This window comes from Staurois parvus, unplaced genomic scaffold (genome assembly GCF_062004578.1).
Source record: "Staurois parvus isolate SC_StPar_1 unplaced genomic scaffold, SC_StPar_1.0 ptg000183l, whole genome shotgun sequence".
NCBI classification, from domain to species: domain Eukaryota; kingdom Metazoa; phylum Chordata; class Amphibia; order Anura; family Ranidae; genus Staurois; species Staurois parvus.
The window spans coordinates 9897634-9911549 of record NW_028317979.1 but is presented as its reverse complement, the minus strand read 5'-3'; the positions used below and the strand labels follow the sequence as shown (position 1 = coordinate 9911549).

General features: G+C 40.4%; 1 protein-coding gene across 4 annotated transcripts in view; it reads left to right on the top strand.

The window, feature by feature from the left end:
* The window catches only part of FNBP1L (formin binding protein 1 like), a 215309-nt gene that overhangs the window by 182383 nt on the left and 19010 nt on the right, over positions 1-13916 (top strand). For all 4 annotated transcript variants that reach the window (XM_089677304.1, XM_089677305.1, XM_089677303.1 and 1 more), the window contains 4 exons: positions 1772-1881; positions 3244-3376; positions 6218-6312; positions 13066-13211. In XM_089677304.1, coding sequence (XP_089533430.1) covers positions 1772-1881; positions 3244-3376; positions 6218-6312; positions 13066-13211 — 484 coding nt within the window. The remainder of the gene's footprint in view (positions 1-1771; positions 1882-3243; positions 3377-6217; positions 6313-13065; positions 13212-13916) is intronic.

The window sequence follows — 13916 nt, the reverse complement described above, 5'->3', positions numbered from 1 at the left end:
TAGGCCTTGTTCTTCCTCCTCCAAACATAGCGTTGATCCATGGGCCCAAACAGTTCTAATTTTGTTTCATCAGTCCACAGAACACTATCCCACAACTTTTGTGGTTTGTCCACATGGCTTTTGGCATACTGCAGTCGACTCTTCTTATTCTTTGGAGACAGCAAGGGGGTACGCCTGGGAGTTCTGGCACGGAGGCCTTCATTACGCAGTGTGCGTCTTATTGTCTGGGCTGAAACTTCTGTACCCACATCTGACAAATCTTTTCTCAGTTCCTCAGCAGTCACACGGGGACTTCTCTCCACTCTACGCTTCAGGTAGCGCACAGCAGTCGAAGTCAGCATCTTCTTTCTGCCACGACCAGGTAGCGTTTCAACAGTGCCCTTTGCCTTGAATTTGCGAATGATGCTTCCTAAGGTGTCTCTTGGTATGTTTAACATCTTTGCAATCTTCTTATAGCCATTGCCCTTCCTGTGAAGAGAAATCACCTCTTCTCTTGTCTTCCTGGACCATTCTCTTGCCTTCACCATGTTTGTAACCACACCAGTAAATGTCTAGAAGGAGCTGAGTATCACAGTCATTTTAAAGCTGCCTAATTGGTGCTTATTATGCTTGATTGCTGCTCGGTGACATCCACAGGTGTTTTCAATACCTGATGGAAAGCACCTGTATGAACCTCTGTTCTTCAGAGTGGTAGTCTTTAAGGGGTTGAATAATTGTGGCAATGAAGAAACCACATAAGAACCATTTACTACTGTATTACATAAACAATTGATGTCATTTTAGTTGCATTTGGGTAGTTACAACGTCCTTGTAGGATTTGATTCTGAATACAATTCCAAATGTACACTATAGTCCCTAAACCCCTTTACAGCATTGGGGGTTGAATAATTTTGGTCACAACTGTATGTATTATGCTTTTAAATTATCAGCATAATGGATTAGCTTTTGCTAATTAATGTCCTGTCTTGAACATTAGAGCAATGAATCTTACACAGAATATTTCCAACACAAGCTGGGGTGATGCTACACACGCTAGTCACGTTGGTCCTCCTTGTGTTTTTGGCACAACCCCAGATTCCATATTTGTTCGCAAAGAAGCTGTGGTTGTTCAAGGTCAACTTCTTGAGACTTGGTACACTGTAGTATTTAAGAGCCGCATAGATTGCTTTGGTGCCCCCTGTATGATTTCATATTGCAATTTACAGAACCACTGCTTTGGTCAAAGTCAGTCATGGCCCTGGGTAGGGTTGAGCTTTATTGTGGAGAATAGACATTTGCCCATATCAACTGGATGTTACAGCTAGTCTCTTCAGGATTTGTGGTTGGTTCAGTGCAGCTGTTTGGTGTTTTATATTTCAAAATTTGCCAGAATTAAGTTTTTTTGCGTGCAGTTTCTGTGGGTGAGACTAATAGTTGTATACTGTTTGCTTTTAATGGCTGGTGGCATAGCTCCTGAACCTTTTAAATTTGCCTCAGTGATGTTCTTAGCTCTCATGAAATGTTGGGGCTGCAGCACAGTAACATTAGTAGACCTGAGACCTGACCAAACTTATGAAATTCTTAATACTGGACAAGTTCTTCATTACACTGGATCTACGCACATTGTTATTTTTTTTGTGCTTTTGTTGGTGTAAAATTTGCCATGGGATCAGGCTTGAGACAATGTTTGTTCTGCTGGCCAAACGTGTTTTGTTTGCTGTGTCATGGAGTGTTCTACTTGTCCGGCTCAATTTTCCATTCCCGCTGTTCACTCAAGTTTTCATCCACACAGGGGCCTTCTTTAGAAGATTTTAGTCACCTTCCTCCTGAGCAAAGACGGAAGAAACTGCAGCAAAGAATTGATGAATTAAACCGAGAGCTTCAAAAAGAAATTGATCAAAAGTAAGTGACATTGTGACTTGTAAGTTCTTTATTATACCTTCCTGTGTGTCCTCATCAAGGGACTGCTGCAGGCTACTGTTGCATATTTCAAAGTTTAAAGGCTATGTAAAGCGCTGCGTAAATTGGCAGCGCTATATAAGTACCTGAAATAAATTTATGATCTTACTGGTTTCATTACATTCAGCAGTGAAGTTTTGACAGGAAAACCCTAGGAATTCTTTAATATAATATGCAGTGTGTTGCCTTTATTACTTTGTTCTATTGTGGTACTCCAGGCACACGTAAAGTGATTGTAAAACTTAAATTTTTTTTTTCCACTAAAATAACAAACATGTCATATTTACATGCTCTGTGCAATGATTTTGCGCAGAGCAGCCCCAAAACTCCTCTTCTGGGATCCCCCATTGGTGCTCCTGTCTGCTCTTCCCCAAACTTGTGGTGGTGTGTTTTGAGTTGGTAGGCTCTCCTGTAGAGTGTACCCTCTCTGGTTCTACATGGGTATGAGGTGTTGTTGAGATGCAACCGCCTTACTTCCTTATGTGGTTTTGACTTCTACCCCAACCAGGACATGATCCCTTTTCTCTCTGCCCAGCTTCAGTGCCTAAGTGGACCCCCTTTTTTTTTTTCCCCACTTCTGTCTAGATAATTTGTGCTGTGCATGTTTGCCACTGCTCTTGTATAAACCTCTCTATACAAGCACTTTAGAAAGAGACCTTGGAGCTCCTAGGGCTGTTATCTCTATTTTTATGGTGATTTCTTCAACACTGTGCACATTGCCTATACAGGACAGGAAAAAAAAGCTAGCATTTTAGGATTTCACCAAGACACAAACTCTGTGGCTGTGCTTAAATTTGGAAAAAAAACTGGTTTAGCTTAATAGCTCTGTATAACATACTACATCCATTTTTCTTAGATACCGTTATGGATGGTAGGTCTGTATGTGACTTCATATTCTTTGCACCAGTCACATTCAAACTTTTTCAAAACCTTTTTGAAAATAAGTGGCTGTGAGAAAGCTGTCAGATTTGAGAGTTCTGCACTTTGATGCATCAGGCTTTGCGTACACATGAGCTTAAAGTAGTATGTTTTTAAATATTCCTTTCTGACATTATAAACATGGCTTTACCAAAAAGATTGGCATGGATTTCAGCAAAATGGGAATGCCGTGGATGTAGGCTGTGTTCTCTAGGTGCCTTTTAAGGCTTTATTTTCAGTATTGACTGGAGTCTGCCTTTTATCTGTTAACTCCACCTTAGATATCATGTGCTCAAGTTGTTTGTTTGATTTGTAGTTTGCTAACAATCTGTAAATATTGCAGAGGAATAAACCAGAATGCATAATGTTGATTCTTTCTTACCATAGAGAGGCTCTAAATAAAATGAAAGATGTGTATGAGAAGAGCCCACAAATGGGAGACCCTGGCAGCTTGCAACCAAAAATAGCAGAGACAATGAGTAACATTGAAAAGCTGAGGATGGAAATTCATAAAAATGAGGTTAGTATGACAAATCAATATATATTGCATTAGAAGAGTCATTGTTCCTGTGTTCACAGTGATGGTTCCTATAGAACAGCCTTTCTCAATCAGGGTTTCTCGAGGTTGCCAGTGGCTCCTTGATTAATAGGCAATTTCTTCCTATGAGATAAATAACTACTGACACCAATGGTCAACACTTTATAGCTGTCTTTAGGGGGGACATTCTTAGTGACCAGCAGAGTAATGGGGTCTCTCTCTCCATAATCACCAATGTAAGGTGATCATTCTCCCACTGGCCACCAAAGTAAGGGAGCTCTTCACTGACAACCAATGTAAGGGCCACTTTCCACAGTCTACCAATGTGAGCGAACATTAGTTTATTTTCTGACCATTTTTATTTGTTTACTTTTATTACTTTTATTTGTATTACTGAATTATTTTGCTCTACAGAGCAGCCCTGGGTGTCAAATAATCCAAGTATGTCAATTTCTATGTTCATTCCAGTGTACAATGTACAGTGAGCTGTAATTGTTAGCAGGGGTTCCCTGACACCCAGAAGTTATTTTAAGGGTTCCTTGTTTAAAAAAAAAAAAAAAAAAATACCAAAGTTGGTAGAGGCTGCAATTGAATTTCCTAAATAGGGAAATTCAAAGAAGATCACTATATACAGTTTGAACAAATGCATTACATGAAGAAACATTTTTCAAGGTGATGCACATACACTTGTTAACTTGCTTATCCATTACTGGGATAGCATAAGAATGTACCTACTTGTCGATCCTCCAGTTCTGTAGCTATCTGTTCATAGGCTTTTTTTTAGAATTCTGGCCTAGTTTTCTTTAGTTTTGAGTCAGAAAGATTCATCTTTGGTCATCAAGAACAGGAAAGAAAGGTCAACAGAAAGTACAGTAACATCTTCCCTACAGCGACACATTAAAATCTAACAATCCCTCTCTCTATCAAAAACCTGAAATAAACAAAAATGACTTGCAATTCAACTGGCATATCCATATAAAGGTTCATTATAGGTAACGGAACTGAAAAGAAATTGAGCTAAAACATTTTTTAATTTTTCCATTTTTTTTGTAAGTAGTATTTTAAAATTTACAGGTGTTCAGTTTCAATCTAGAAAATTTTGCAGATGTGGATACCAGATTGTACCTTTCTTTATTTTCTAGAGAACCTCCAGAATAAATTTCAAGGAAAACTTACTAACCAACCTTCTGTTGCCCCCTTTTTTTGTTTTACTAGGGCTTCTGCCCTCAGGGAGCGAGTCCCTTCTTTCCTCCCTAAGCCCATTCTATCAGAGACAACAGTCTGTTCGGGTCCGCTGACCCTGCTTGTTTTTCTGATGGGTCGGTTGCTGCTGCTTTTGGCTTTTTTTTTTTTTTTTCTTGCCCACCCCTTGAATTATTGCTTTGAGATGTCTCATGGTCTAAGAGGTCTTAATTCCTCTGTCCTGTGCAATGAAGATAATCGAAAGTTTGACTTGCTTGAAAATTCATAACTTTGGAGTACAGGAAACAGGTCCCTCCCTTATTTTCTCTGTGATCTCCTTATTGCTTGCTAAAACTTGGAGTCTGATGTAGCGGACATGATTATATGGATACACTCGGCTTGTGGTCCCAGCAAAGTTTTTGCCAGTGTTCGGTTATCTGAAGGTAGTGGCATATGACCTGTGGTCTAGGAATAGATTCCTGTGCCCTGTACTGTACTCCAAAATATGTAATTCAAAGGAATGTCAAAATTCCTATTTTTTTTTTTTTTTCCCCTGAATTGACAGCCTAATTATGACAACCACATCATTAACCATGTGGTACTAGAGATATTAAGAATTTTTGCAATGGCATTAGTAGTTGTACTTGCACTGAACAAGGTGCCATATTTGAATAATCTATAGAGCTTATTTCTGGACACATGGATACGATATATCTGCAGTATACACAGATGGTCATGTCATCTTTCCACTTTACCTTTGATGCCACCAGTTCAGGTGCCTTTATTTAATAGCTACTTAAAGCTCATCTATAGTCAACGCTTTTCCTTTAGTTTTGGTTAGGGCGGGGAAGAACTAGAAAACTGCATGAAAGTTTGTGCGCATGCCTTTTGTGGATGTGAACATCTTGCGTGCCATTTTTGTTTTTTTTTGTTTTTTTTGTGGAATTGGTTTTCTTACATTACGTTGTGATGGGGAAAAAAAGTATATTTAATACTTTACCCATCTTCTTAGGTGCCCTGAAATACTAGCTGCAATGTTGGACAGGGCACCCCTCCCTGATGCACGACTCTGACACAGAAGTTAGCAAGGAGTTGGCCACTTTGCTATTTAGCGACTGTCTCTGGCTCCAAGAACTTCCTCAAGGCAAGCACTGGCAGTGCCTGTGTGTCTCTATACTTAATCTATATGAAGACCTATGAACTTGTGTGGCTCATATTCTGCTTGCTAGGTATGAGTCTGTTCCATGTAGAGGTGTTGCATAATGTGCAGTGTGTACTGAAAGGGGGATGTCACTTTTTATTGTTTTGGAATAGTTACATTTAAAACTGCCTCAGACATGCAACGCAACTCAGGGGCTAGAAAAGAGTAGCATATCTGTCTCCACATTTTCATTACAGCGTTATTTCAAAATGTAGGTGCTTTTACTTGCCTCTTTTATTTAACATGTATTCTCTTGCATGATGGAAATCTAATGAAATCTAATACCCTGAATATCATTTTGTTTGTTCATTAAAAAAGTCCTCTTGATTTTAGCTGTGTTTAAGAGTAATTTTCTACTCAACGTGAAAGACAAAAGGACTGCTCTGATCATAGGTCTGTTACATGCAGATAAAAATGCAAATTCTTCTTTCCTTTTGCAGGCTTGGCTATCAGAGGTGGAAGGCAAAGTATCACAAAGGAGTGAGAGGAGGCACAGTGCGGAGGCTAACCACCTTGTAGCACAAGGAAGAGAGAGGTTAATATCTGATATGAACTAGCTGTGGAACTTTACCCACTGTATTGCATTTATTGCTTTGAATAGTCATTAAGGCTGAACCCCAGGCAAAAATTCTTGTAAATACTGTATTCACTATATACGATTCACTTTGCAAACAAATGCCTTTGCACAATTTGCCTTTGCAATATGACATTGTTTTGTAAGAGTAGCAGTGATGTCAAACTATACTGTGCAGAGAGCAGATGTATGTGCATTGGATACTATATTTTATTTTTTTCTTCCTCAGCAGTTATTGGGTTGAAGGATTTGATAGATTTTTTTTTTTAGGCAAACATAACATACATCTTTATCTTACCAATTACTGATTTGAAAATAAATGCGGTGATGTTTTGTATTCTGAAGGATTCACACTCATGGCAAACTTGCCTGCAGTGCCAGTATGACTGACGTGCTGCTGTGCCAAGCTTCTTTCCCTGTTGGGTGTATTCTGCCCATCATAGGTGGGGCGTGTGTGCGTGTGTGTGTGTGGACAGAGAAGACCAGGGGTCCCTAAAGCAGGTCCAGCAACTACAGTCTGCTTTAGAAAACTACAGATACAAGACCAGTCACCCTGCTCAAGGATGGATAGCAGCAGTGATCAGTTTTATTACAGGACGTTCCTGCACAGAGTGCACATGTTGTCATGCTAGATTACTGCACATATTTGGAAGAAATACTTAAAGGACACAAATATTAAAGAGAAGTTCCACCCAAAAAGCTCTGCTTGTTTGGCTCCTCCCCCCTCCACTGCCATATTTGGCACCTTTTAGGGGGTAGCGGGTACCTGGTTTTGACAGGTACATGCTCCCACTTCTGGCTCAGTTCGCCATGGCAAAGTGAGCCAGAAGTTTGGCTCCTTCCTTCCTCCCTCAGTCTCCTGGAACTTTCTCAGGTCCCAGAAGACTGCCGGACCATCAGGAGGCGCATTGCAACTCACGCATGCGCAGTGGTCACCAGGCTGTGAAGCCGCAATCTGTCACGGCCTGGTGCCCACAGTTGAGATGCCGGTGCCGTGGAGAAGAAAAGGGACACCGCTAGACCCTCATATATGTTTATTAAGTCATCAGCTACAGTTTTTGTAGTTGCTGACTTTTAATAAACACAAAAACGTCTGGAACTCCGCTGTAAGAATACACATGGTGTTGTATATTGATTTTTTTTTTTTTTTTTTTTTTTTTCAGTTGTGCAATTTTGCATGTCCCTTTTCCTTATTGTGGGTCTGGTCTTCAGATTTTGGTAATGGTTTGCTGTACTTGAATTTTTTTGTTGCCCCTCTCATCTGTTCTGAGCAGAGTCTTGTAGGATCATTACAAGCATGAGACCCAGGGGCTTTGTTAACCTATTTTCAAACGAATGTTGCTTGCTGAAGTAATGTTTTCAAGCTACAAGTATTAAGCTGGTCAAAGATTCAACAGGGACTGGCTGAGATTTGAACCATCTATGGCAGGCTGATTGTACCCAATTCAATTGTTGTACGACTTGGGTACACCGGCCTGTTGGATTTTTCATGCGATTATTGCCAGAAGTTATAGCTGCTAGCAATAATCACTGTGTTCTCTTTGCGGACTGCTCCCTCCTGCGCCTCCCCGCCAGGAGAACACAATAGCTCCACGGAAGGGACTTTTGATAATAGAGCAATCGAGTAATTTTCTTTCCTGCAGGATAGACAATCACATCATCTTTGGCTGACTTTAGAGTTCTTTTACACCAAGAAACCATGCATTATGACGAGTTTCATTGTCCTGCATTTTGGATTTATTTACATTGGAAGGCACTGACATCTTATACATAGTCTAATTTGGTCCAGTGCAACTGTGCAAGTGTACCTAGAATAATTGAAGAATTAATGCCGTTTTGAAGGCAAAGGGTGATCACACCAAATACTGCTTTTGGATTTCTCTTGTTCGTTTACTTGCTATTTTGTAATTGATAAAAATAAATGAACAAAAGAGAACTCCAAATCAATATTTGGTGTGAACCCCCTTTGCCTTCAAAGCAGCATTAATTCTTCAATTATTCTAGGAACTCTTGCATTGATTTGATTTGGATTTCTTTTCTGTTCATTTATTTTCCATTTTGTTGATAAAAAAAATAAACTATTAACCCTTCTATTTCTGAAAGTTTTTAGTTTACAGCTTTTTTCGCACCTGCCTAAAACATTTCCCCAGTACTGTACATGGTTACATTGGTCCAAGCTGGACCAATGTAGCTATGTATAAATGAAAACAAAAAAGTATTGGGATTGTAGTGGAACCGAGATTATCCCTCTGAGAAATATACTCAAGATTCAAATTATAAAACACAATGTTTATTTTCTATTAAAATATTTTGTGGTACAAAACCCCTAAAAACAAGCCTATAGAATTCAGTTTTGCCATCCCTGCCAAACACACTTCCCCCACACATGTATACACACATAATAATATTGCATAAAATTTAAGATGGTACATATTGCATAAAATGCAGCATATTTCTATAACCAAGAGGAAGAGAAGTGCACTTGATGTAGGCGTTAACCCATTGTGTTTCACATTAAGCCTCTTCAGGGGTTGCTGAAAAAAAACAGAATAATATATACACATAAACTAATATACAAAGAATACACAGATAATGCTTATATGAATAGTGTACAGCCACTTATATCTCAACCCTTAAAGGGTGCTTAGTAGCTATTTGGTGGATGCCCAAAACACAACTGGTGAGATTGATGGTCAGATGATACAACATGTGAGGTAAGTATTGTGCCCATAAGTCTATGCCGAATGAAGTGGTGGGCAAGATAAAGGAGGGGAGGAGACCATAAACCATTCTCCACTAGTAGTCCCTCGGAAATACTAGACAAAATAAAGCACAAAATGTAATATAGGAGGGACATATACGAACACATCCGAAACACCACCAAAACCATAAAAAGAGGAGTTGTAACCATGTAAGAGAGGACTACCTGTGTGATATGGGATACTTCATTTGTATTGGAGCTTAACCATAAGAGTAAGCGCATGAAGAGTTGTCCACATGTTACATAAGGTAGGCCCAGTATCACCTATGGCCAAAAACAAGAAGAAAAGTTCCAAAGTAAAGGGTAAACAGGGCCCATACTTCCAGTATAGCCCATGAAAAAGATCCCTCCCACTATACATAAAGGTTTACCTTCAAAGGTGGGTGATGTGGCTAAGAATGACCTCAACGCGTCCAGTGGGGTAAAGTTTGCAGCCCTGTCCAACTTACTGCAGGGTTATATATGGGAAAGATGGACTCCCCACTTCCGACCATGCCATTGCCGGTGTCCGGACATCGGTACTGCGCAGGCGTGGGTGGATGTGTCACCACACGTGCCTAATATATGCACATGTGCAGTGATGGCAGGGTGGGTAATCAGAAGTCCCTGCCCGAGTAACATCCAATCCAGAGAACAAATCACACCGACATTGGACCACACAATTTGGAGTGTAAAACTCCATGGAGAGAGCGAGCCAGGGCGGAACAGTCAGTGCTCTAGAAGTCAGGTTTGTCTGGCCACAAGATGGTGCCATTCTTGCGTATCAAAGTATAATATACAACCAAATCCTCATAAATGTGCACATAAGGGCGCATCATGAGTTGGCATCCACAATTGCAACACCAATCAACACCCATTCCAGGTGTATGGTACAACATCAGCAATCATATAAAGATAACCATAAAACATGATAAAGCTGACTTCCATATCCAGTAGACCTCATCGCAACTCATGACATGCACCTACGGACAGCTACACTCCCCACAGTTGACCATGGCAAAACCTCACCAGGAATTGTTGCTTTAACTCTGGGCTACAATCCACCATTTATTACAAGCATATGTCTGTCCCAAATGACATATGCCACTGCAAGAACATATTTGAAAAACATATTTGAAAAACATATTTGTACAATGTGAATTGTTTTCAGAGTGTGATATATAAAACATGGCTCACAGTTCAATACAGCTTAAGTCAAACATTACTTAAATTTCTGAAAGGATGTATTCATAGGAAGGGTTTGAAACAAATATATTCATTGATTCCAGAGTGCTTGGTCACCTCCAGCTGGAAAGTTTGTTTAGTCTCCACCTGGAGGAGACGATTGTTTGTGTCACCACCTCTTTGTGATGCTTCTTCATGTTCCAAGGAAAATAATTTAATAGAATCTGCCTTAAAGCTATGAAATCTTGCCACTCTGTATTAGGTAAACATGATCTTGAATTCTTTCCCAAAAGGGTCATTTTGTTTTACCCACATAAAGTGCTTTGCATATGCATTTCATGTAATACACCACACCGACAGTTTGACAATTAATTTCACAGCTTGGAGTTCAAGATTGTCCATTAGGTAGGGAAACACTATTGCCTACTGAGATCCAACTACAAAAACTACATCTGCCGCATCTAGATGTACCCCTATGTTGCCTGGTTATGGGAGAGAAAGATGCACTGTTGCTTAAATGACTATGTATAAGATGGTCGTGCAGTGATTTGGATCGACGGTAAGTAATTTGTGGTTTGGGTCCTATATATTTTGCCACCATCGGATTCTTTTAGTAAGTGCCAGTGCTGTTGTAGAATCTATGCTACTTGAGAAAGCTACTGGGAATACTGTGTAATGCGGCGAGTGTTATTGCTTGTTACAGATTTTTTTTTTTTTCGTATACCCTGTTTCCCCTAAAATAAGACCTAGTGCTATTTTTGGAAATTGCTAAAGTATAAGGCCTACCCCGAAAATAAGACCTAGTTGTGATTAGGGCTTTTTTCCAGCTGAAACATGGCGGAACGCCATTCCCCCTCCTCCGGCACTGGCCTTGCGCACACCCATATCTACTGTCTCTTATAAACACAGAAGCGTGGCTGAAGTGACAGCACCATCCGCTCCCACAGAACCTCCCTACCTCTGTACTCACTGTGGGACAGGGAAGGAACAGATATCTGCGGGTGCAGTGTGTTTAGGGGTGGGGAATCTCCTCCTGCAGCATAATTCATGTAAGCCGATGCCACAGGGGTGATCACCAGCAAGTGGGGAAGAGGTGGAGCAGTGAGTAAGTGCGCTTGGTGCACTGTGTGGGAAGATAGGACCCGAAACAGGAGTTACTATAGAGAGGGGCCGGCTGCTGACAGCTGTGTTTTGCAAAGCTAGCTAACCATAAGAGGGCAGTGGAGGGGGAGGGAAGGATGTTTAAAGGTGAGATGCAGTCAGGTGTTGCAGAGGTAAATTGAGTGAGGTGAGTTGCAGACAGGGTGCAGAGGTGAGCTGAGTTGAAACCTGCCTTTGCACCCCCTGGCCACAGCTCAGCTCTGCACCCCCTGGCCTCACCTCTGCATCCCACGTCTGCAGCTCACCCCTGCACCCTGTCTGCGGCTCATATCTGCACCCTCTCGGAAACTCGCCTGTCAAGTCACCCCTGCAACACCTGACTGCAGCTCACAACTGTCATCAGCTGGCCCTCTCTATAGTAACCCTCATCCACAACGGCCTGCAGCTCACCTCTGCAACCCCTGTCCACACCTGGACATTTAAAAAATAAGACCTACCATGAAAATAAGACCTAGTGTGTTTTTTTGAGCCAAAAAAAATATAAGACGGTGTCTTATTTTCGGGGAAACACGGTAGATAAGAGAATCATGAGACCTGGATTTTGTTTTGTTAAAGGCTCTTTTTTAAACAGGTCCTACTATAGCCCCTCTGTAATAGTCGTATTTGAAGCTGTTTGGCATGGAAAAAGTCCTCCTCCCTGCTACAGATTAGTTTAGGTATTAAGTATTGACTGTATGGTATACTTTCTTTCAATGGACTCAGGTGAGCGATTTCAGAGTGGAGGATCGTATTGGCTGCAGAGGGCTTTCGATATAAGTCTGAAATCAAATGACCATCATGACCTAACTGAATCTGAATATCCAGAAAATCCCTTGCCTGGTCACATGACATTGTGAACTTCAGATTATATGAATTTAGACCAAGAAACATCATGAACTCATCAAGCTTACAGCTATATATAACTTGCCGATGCTTGGAATTATTTAAATTTCAAATTTGATCAGAGTACCCGAAATGCAGACTGAAAGATTAACTCCGCTGTTCATTGGAGGGCACTCTTCAGGAGGTTGGACACAGATGCAAACAAAAGAATTGGGGCCTCCAGTAGTGGCCAGACCCTTGAACATTCTTCTAGAGCACAGGGCCATGTTTGCTATCAGACCTACCAGGTCTGTAAAGGTGGTCTTTAATGCACACGTTTACCAAATTCTACAGGGTGGATGTGACTGCAACTGTGTAATAGTTTTTGGCATGATGTCCTACAGGCAGTGTTTTGATTGCTTCTGTTTCCTTGGATTGAAAAGTCTTGTCCCTGTATTCCTGTTAAGTATCTATCCCTTTCCTCACTTGGGACGGCTTTTGGATATCCTACTGGTAGAAGAATATTACTGTGCGATATCCTTTAATGAACACTGGAGTAGTAAATATCATTAGCTGGAAGGTGGTTGCTTTTTTTCGTGTTCTTTTCTAACAAATGGATAGCAACCGAAATAGCTTCAGTGGCTTGTTAACACCATTACAATACAGGGAAAGAGTAAAACACATTCTCACTAATAAATAGGAGTGACATCACTGAAATAGTAGTTCAAATTAATGTCTTCTGCACCAACACATGAAATGACCGTGTATGTTTGTTGAGGGTACTAGTGATTAAAGCATGCATCTAAATACATTCTGTGTCTCACTAGCCCGGAAGGAAGCTACACAGAAGATGCCAACCAAGAGGGCAGAATCCAGTCACAGCCTCACGTCCATTCAGAGTTTGATGAATTTGATGATGATGATGACCCTCTTCCAGCCATAGGTCATTGCAAGTCACTCTATCCGTTTGATGGTAAGTACAACAAATGTATCACTTTAATTGTAACATCTATAAGTCTCCTTATTCTAACCCTCAAACTCACAACACTTAAAATTATCCAGAGCCAGCAGTTTTACTTTTAGCTTTTGACCCATTTAAGCTAATGAGAATTCATAATAGGATTATCAGTAATTTGCTATAGTGTACTTCCGTTTGTACCATTTGAAATCTATACAGTATTTTAGGCAGGATTACCATTTTAACTAGGTTTATACGTCCTATCCAGGATGGGTTTCCTCCTTCTAGTCTTTTTAAATCTTCTCTAATCTCATTTATCAAAGAGATATAGTTTAATCTATACAAATGCTTAGATGAGGCAGTGAGTTTTATTCCTAGGTATTTTATCTCTTTTTCTCTCCATATAAAGGGGAATTCTTTTTGTAGTTTTTCTTTTTCATTCTTCGATATATTAATATTCAAGATCTCTGTTTTTGTTGGATTAATTTTTAAATTTGATAGTTCACCGTACTCCTTCAGAATCTTCATTATATTTGGGAGAGTTATTCGGGGATTCCCCACATAGAACAATAAGTCGTCCGCAAAGGCCGCAACTCTATGTTCTATGGATTCTATCTGAATTCCCTTTACCGCTCCACTATTTCTTATTGTTGACAGCAGAGGTTCAAGTGACAAAACATATAGCAGAGGGGACAATGGACATCCCTGCCTTGTACCATT